Source organism: Sinocyclocheilus rhinocerous, unplaced genomic scaffold (genome assembly GCF_001515625.1).
Source record: "Sinocyclocheilus rhinocerous isolate Xijiao unplaced genomic scaffold, SAMN03320098_v1.1 scaffold946, whole genome shotgun sequence".
NCBI lineage: Eukaryota > Metazoa > Chordata > Actinopteri > Cypriniformes > Cyprinidae > Sinocyclocheilus > Sinocyclocheilus rhinocerous.
In genome coordinates, this window is record NW_015633151.1 from 747456 (window position 1) to 754611 (window position 7156).

The 7156-nt window shown below is 38.8% G+C and overlaps 1 protein-coding gene across 3 annotated transcripts in view; it reads left to right on the plus strand.

The window, feature by feature from the left end:
* The window catches only part of LOC107743167 (histone deacetylase 9-B-like), a 41723-nt gene extending 39200 nt beyond the window's left edge, over positions 1 to 2523 (plus strand). For 2 of the 3 annotated variants that reach the window (XM_016556294.1, XM_016556296.1), the window contains exon 11: positions 585 to 1256. In XM_016556294.1, coding sequence (XP_016411780.1) covers positions 585 to 917 — 333 coding nt within the window. In that variant the 3' untranslated portion in view covers positions 918 to 1256. Of the gene's footprint in view, positions 1 to 584; positions 1257 to 1708 lie in introns of those variants that run through there. The other variant, XM_016556295.1, reaches the window with a different exon arrangement.
* The last annotated feature ends 4633 nt before the right edge of the window (positions 2524 to 7156 follow it).

Consider the following 7156-nt stretch of genomic DNA (forward strand, 5'->3'; position numbering starts at 1 on the left):
TATATATATATATATATATATATATTAATAGATGATACAAATTAGCATTATTTAATTGACCCTGGTATTTGTTCCAGAGCTGAATACAGTTTGTACCATAAAAATAATGTGATCTGACTGGAAGCAACTCCTAATTATTCTTACTAATTATTAACAAGTAAATAATCTCTCTTTGGACGGGCTGTAACCCTAAACTCTTGTAGCTAGGAGTAATAAATGATTTCTGAGAGAAATGAGGTCATGAATACTGTGAAATCAGGGATTAGCTTTCTGGTTCAATAACTGAATGTTTTACCTGCGCTAAATAGGGCACCTGTGTAATTTTACATCCGCTTACAGGCTTTAGTGGGAGATATAAAAAAAGTGTTTTACTAATTCCAGGACACAATGACTATATTTACTTGACGTAGGATGTATTTATATGAGGCTCGCTGTTTGGCTGTTATGCCATCTTGTGAAAGAGTCCCAATTCTGGTAAATGACAGTGTTTGTGTTGCCTGAATTGGCACAGGGACAATAAATCGCTCATTGACTGAAACACTTCATGAACATCCAATAATAAATCATGTTTCTCTCTCCCATAGATGCTTTCGAAATCGATCGAGCAGCTTCGTCAGCCAAACATCCACCTGCAGGAGTCAGAGGAGGAAGAAGGAGAGGATTTTCATGACGAGACCATGCAGGAGGACAGCTGGCCCTCTGGTGGCGTCATCAGGAAGCACAGCCCCGACAGCAACCGCAGCAACACCTCCGCTTCACCCACCGAGCCACTGGACACTCACCGCGGAGTCATCCGGGTGAAAGAGGAGCCCAGTGCCAGTGATGATGAGACAATGGCTACTCAGAGCCTGGCCGACAAGCAGAGCTCCTACATTCACTATGTTAAAGGCAGGATGGTGATCCAGGCCATGATATGAAACGACAGATACATCTTCACACTCGCACACGAAGGCACAGGTTAACATACACGCGACATGCTTACACGACACAGAGCTTCAGAACTGGTCTCATTCGTGAACTTGTGAAGTGATCTCTGTATTGTACGTTGTATGTTCTGTATATAATTGAATAAGAAATTAGCCAACTTGGTCTTTTAAATGCTAAGAAGCAGTTTTTGATTGTTTGTTGAAATAATAATTTAAGAAATCCTTTCTACTTTCTACCCACTCTTTGGAAAACAGCAACTCAAAGCTTTTGTAGGATATTTCTGTGATTTTTCCCATGGCACTATGGATTACTTATAGATCTTTCTTTGCTTTTTACGTACCACATGACATTTTACAGTTTGAACTAAAAATATCAATCTGATATTTTAGAAGGTTTTTACCTTGATACACAGTTATAAGTTAAGATATAATTTCATATTGTATTTTTTTCTGCATGTTTACTGCATATTGGTTGCACCATATGACTCCAATTCGGCAAGATTATTATTATTATTATTTTTAATATTAATAAACAATGAAGCTAAAATATTTTTTTCCCCTAAGAAATAGTAGTAGATTATTCCAAACCATTTAAGGATTATTTTTTATGTATTTAATTAAGCTTTTTTCTTCATTATGATATTAGAGCAGTTGTATCACTCTGACATTTCAAACTTTATGCCCCCCAAAAATATCAAAATTCATTCTATTTCAGAAATTCAAACATGCTCATCATAGAAGATATGTATTCAAATATTATTTATGAATTGCATACCATGCAGGAGGACAGCTGGCCCTCTGGTGGCGTCATCAGGAAGCACAGCCCCGACAGCAACCGCAGCAACACCTCCGCTTCACCCACCGAGCCACTGGACACTCACCGCGGAGTCATCCGGGTGAAAGAGGAGCCCAGTGCCAGTGATGATGAGACAATGGCTACTCAGAGCCTGGCCGACAAGCAGAGCTCCTACATTCACTATGTTAAAGGCAGGATGGTGATCCAGGCCATGATATGAAACGACAGATACATCTTCACACTCGCACACGAAGGCACAGGTTAACATACACGCGACATGCTTACACGACACAGAGCTTCAGAACTGGTCTCATTCGTGAACTTGTGAAGTGATCTCTGTATTGTACGTTGTATGTTCTGTATATAATTGAATAAGAAATTAGCCAACTTGGTCTTTTAAATGCTAAGAAGCAGTTTTTGATTGTTTGTTGAAATAATAATTTAAGAAATCCTTTCTACTTTCTACCCACCCTTTGGGAAACAGCAACTCGAAGCTCTTGTAGGATATTTCTGTGATTTCCCATGGCACTATGGATTTCTTATAGATCTTTCTTTGCGTTTAATGAATGTTATTATTAAGATATGTTACAGTTTATATGATGAAAAAAACTTGGTTTGTTGAGAGAATCCCAAATTGTAGGGAAACAGGTCAGTAACCATGAAAATCCACACAACAACAGAATAAAAGGAATATTCTAGGTTTGACACAAGTTAAACTCAGTTAACAGCACTTGTAGGATGATGTTGATTATCACAAATAAAATAAAAAAATAATAAAATAAAAAAACAATGGTTGATTGGGCACCAATATTTTGATAATATAATTTTATAAAAAATGTACTTAATTTTTCTATTGAAAGTTGTCTATTATTTGAGCTGTAAAGTTCTTGTCATCATTTTGGGGTTTTAGACATTCTGTTGTCGTACAATGGAAGCGAAGTTGCAAAACTTGATATAACTTTACACAATTTTTCATACTAAAATCATGTTAACATCCATATTTTTTAGGTACTATTAAAATGGAGAGTATTTTAACGGATTGGCCTCAGTCATTTCCTGCATTGCTCTAGTAATCAGTATTATGTTAAGTGCTGTTGATTGAGCTCAACATGTATTGAAACCCAGAATATCCCTTTAACAGTTGGAGCAAGATCTGGAAAGTTCTAGAATGACATTATGTGTTCCCTGTTCTCCTGTGGCCCAAATCGAAGGCTGCCCTGGATCGTGAGCAGCTCTGCTCCTTGCTGAATTTTGAGAGGGAGAGAGTTGTAGAGGAAATGCCTGGTGGAAGCCAGGAATCAGAATGATTCATGAGCGCAGGAATGCTGGGAGAGGACAACTCCACGCTGAAGTCAGAGGGCCCAGCAGTGAGCTCTGATTTACTGTTGAGGCAAATTACAAAGTGAGGGAGGAGACGGCGGGGGGAGCCCCCTTTTAAAACTCTGTATTCCCACGTGATGTGTTTACCACGACATGCAGGCTTGATGTTACTTCGGTAGAAAAAAAGGTAATCGTTCCGTTCTCTCCTGAGGCAGTGTTGCAATTCGTTGGCCGTCTTTCTTCATGAAGTGCTTGGATCAACTCGTGTCATAGTTTTAAGAAACGTACTATTGTCATTTTTTGTTACTGAGCCATCTTTCCTGTATTTTTCTTTTTTATTTCAAACATTTGGTGTAAAACTTCGTTTTTGTGACTGAGATCCTCTGAAAAAAAAAAAAAAAAAAATTATTTAATTGATGTGAGCCATCACTCTGTCTACAAAAAGCCTGTGAGTCAACCTGAGCTGGCCTGTTTCGTTCCTGTTGTCTGCTCCAATGTTCTGGATGTTAATAAGAACTGTCCGCTATAGCGATAGAATGTCACATTTAGTTTGTAACCGTACGCGTTCCCTTCTGTCACAGATCACCTTTTTAAAATAAAGTTATTTTCCATCCTGTACTTCTCTGGACAGTCTTTTCACTGGATATGTTTAAGGAGTGGATTTCCTAAATAAACAGAATTGGAGTATAAAATGCAGTTGCTCTCTTAACAAATTTTCCCACACTCAGCCAGAGTCCGGCTTCTGATTCTGAAGGCGATACAGAGGTTTTAGTCTCTGACTTTGAAGGCTTTCGGAACGGGGCTTTGAAGTGAACATGAGAGGTTCCTTAAGTCTGCATTAAAGCTGTTAAGATAAAGTGAACTTCAAGACAGTGATATATAACCTGGGTTAAAGCGACCAGGCCAAGTTTAACCAATTATGCAGGGTAGGCTTAGCTGGAGCTCGGACAATTCCTGGTCTGAACCAGCAATCCAGTTTCACCAGCTCATATCGCGATTGTTTTATTCAGTCAGTTTGAATCTGGAGAGGTGGGGTGATATTAATTCAATAGAGGGCAGGTTTTATTTTGAACTTGTGCTGCAAGTCTTCTTATCTTATATATTCAGTATATATTCAGAATATTCAGTATTAGTGACTGATTGCCGATTTTATGTGAGATATTCTAAAAGCTTGAATATATTTTGGCAGATGTTACAGAACATCAACCAAAAATATAATCAAATTGAATCAATAGAATTAAATTTATATATGAATGAACATTACACACAATTACGTGACTTTAGTTAAATTGTCTTTGAATCTTAAAGGGATAGTTCACCCAAAAAAAAGAAAATTCTGTCATTAATTACTCACCCTCATGTCGTTCCAAACCCGTAAGACCTTCATTCATCTGAACACAAATGAAGACATTTTTTATGAAATCTGAGAGCTTTCTGACCCTCCATAGGCAGCTAGGGAACTACCACATTCAAGGCCCAGAAAGGTAGTAAGGACATCAACAAAATAGTTCATGTGACTTAAGTGGTGCAACCGTAGTTTTATGAAGCTATGAGAATACTTTTTGTGCACAAAGAAAACATAAATAATAACTTTATTCAACGATTTCTTCTCTTCCGTGTCAGAATTCGACATGCATTCACAGCAGTACCACGAAGCATGCGTGTGCATTCCTCTTTGCGCACAAAAAGTAGCTTCATAAAATTAAGGTTGAACCACTGGTGTCACATGGACTATTTTATCGATGTCCTTTCTACCTTTCTGGGTCTTGAACGTGGTAGTTGTGTTGCTGTCTGGGTCAGGAAGCTCTCGGATTTCATCAAAAATATCTTCATTTGAGTTCTAAAGATAAACAAAGGTCTTGCGGGTTTGGGACAACATGAGGGTGAGTAATTAATGACAGAATTTTCATTTTTGGGTGAACTATCCCTTTAAGCTGGATTAGGTGAAAGTATTTTATCATTCGCTTCAACTCGTAACATTTTTTTTCTGTCAATATAATTTAGTTAAATTAGGATTTATATTAATTTATTTAGCTCTCTAGTAAGTGTCAACAGTTTAGCTTGCAGGTATGAATGCATCATCTAACCTAATAAATATAGCAATGATTTACAGTAATAAGATATGAAATAGCCATTTTTTTTTGGCACATTTTACAGTGTGGTGAATAGAAAATGTCAAGTCTAGTATTCCTAGTATCTGACAGTCCACAGTCCAGAAAAGTGTTTTTTTTTTCAGTGGACTGGTGTGAATGTACTGATGCCAGTGAGACGGTGAAATTAGAAGTGTGTGTGTGTGTTTGGTCCTTTTCATTTGCCTTGACCAAACTCAAGGTGTGATACAAGACTGCTGAGACTGTCCTGGCAGCCAGTAAAGGAAACAGCAAGAAAGAGTTATAAAACGCCCACCCGGGATTCAAATTTATATCAAATAAAAACAGTGTGAACTGTAATGGCTCCTCTCTGGTGTGGAATCATTTATTTTGGAGACATGTCCATGCCCTGTTCTCTAGGGTTCGGTGTTGGTGTTATTTTTGCAGCCTGTCAAACCAAATGTACATGGTGTGCCGTTCAATTGTTTGGCTGCTTCCAAGTTGGCTGACTGTGATTGACTGGCAATAAACTATGCTTTGCTTAACTGACAGATCATGGGCATTACATCAATGGAGAAATTCTGTCATTGGATTCATCATGAGACATATAATATATCTGCAAAGCAAAATATAAGAGTGGTAACTGCTTGATGGGGAGGTTGTGGCTCGTGCTGAGTTATCATTACACATTTTGTAAAGCTATTTGGTGGTTTTGCAACGTTTCACGTTGTATGGTCAAGACCTCATCCAGTAGACGTCAGTGTATTGCAAGCAGCCAGAATGGGAGAGTGAGACACTGGGAGAGCCAGCTCTTGTCTCGCCCTTTGCTATTAGGGAGAACTGCAGTCCCCACCCTCAATGATTGAAAAGGATGAAACGCTGCCATAACTTTGACCCACAGAAATGTTGTCGGTCTCACTGGCCAGCGTCATCCAACCCGTTATCATGACTCCAACAGCATTGATCTTCCTTGTCATGTTTAATGAGGTAAGCGAATGGAGAAGGGGGCATTCAAAGAGCAGGCGGCGTGCGGGACCTGCTGTATCTCACAGTCAGATTGGTCGGGCTGATAGGTGAGGGTGAGGAAGAGCAGTGGCCCGGGATAAGGGCTCCCCTGGGAGGAGCTGACTGCACTCCAAGCCAAGGAAGGTTTTCAGAAAAACACCAATATCCTAGCTAAGAATCTTGTTTTAAGAACAATTTGTATGAAATGTTATGAAAACATTCTTTCTTTGTTTATTCAAACATTGTGGGTAATTGCTCACCAATGGATCCTCTGCAGTGAATGGGTGCCGTCAGATTGATAGTCCAAACAGCTATTGCAATAATCCACAAGTAATCAACATGACTCCAGTCCATTGATGAAAGTCTTGTAAAGCAAAAAGCTGTGTGTTTGTAATAATCAAATCCATCAAGAAGACGTTTTAATTTTAAACCATCGCTTCTGACCAAGACATGAATCCATACTCCATAATAATGCTGCCTCAATTAAAAGTCTATCTCACAGCTTTTTGCTTCACAAGATGTTAACTGATGGACTGGAGACATGTTGATTGCTTTTGAATTATTGTGATGTTTTTATCAGCAGTTTTGACTCATTCTAGTGGCACCCATTCACTGTAAAGGATCCATTGGTTATCAAGTGATGTAATGCTAAATTTCTCCAAATATGTTCTGATGAAGAAACAAACTCATCTACATCTTGAAGGGCATTGAATGCGGAGTAAATTTTCAGCAAAGTATTCCTTTAAAGGTGACATATCATGAAAATCTGACTTTTCCAGGTTTTAAGTGCTATAATCAGGTCCCCGGTGCATCTACCAACCAAGGAAACGTGAAAAAGATTAACCCAGTAACTTTGTTTTGGTAAGCCTTTTTCCGCAAGCGTCTGAAAAAACGAGCGCGTCTGATTTCGCTCCCTTGGTGACGTGGCAAAGGGATCTCATCATAATATTACCACCCCTTAATCTGTAACTTTCCACCCACGGCGCCGTCATTTTGATTTTGCAAGCGACAACGGTGTA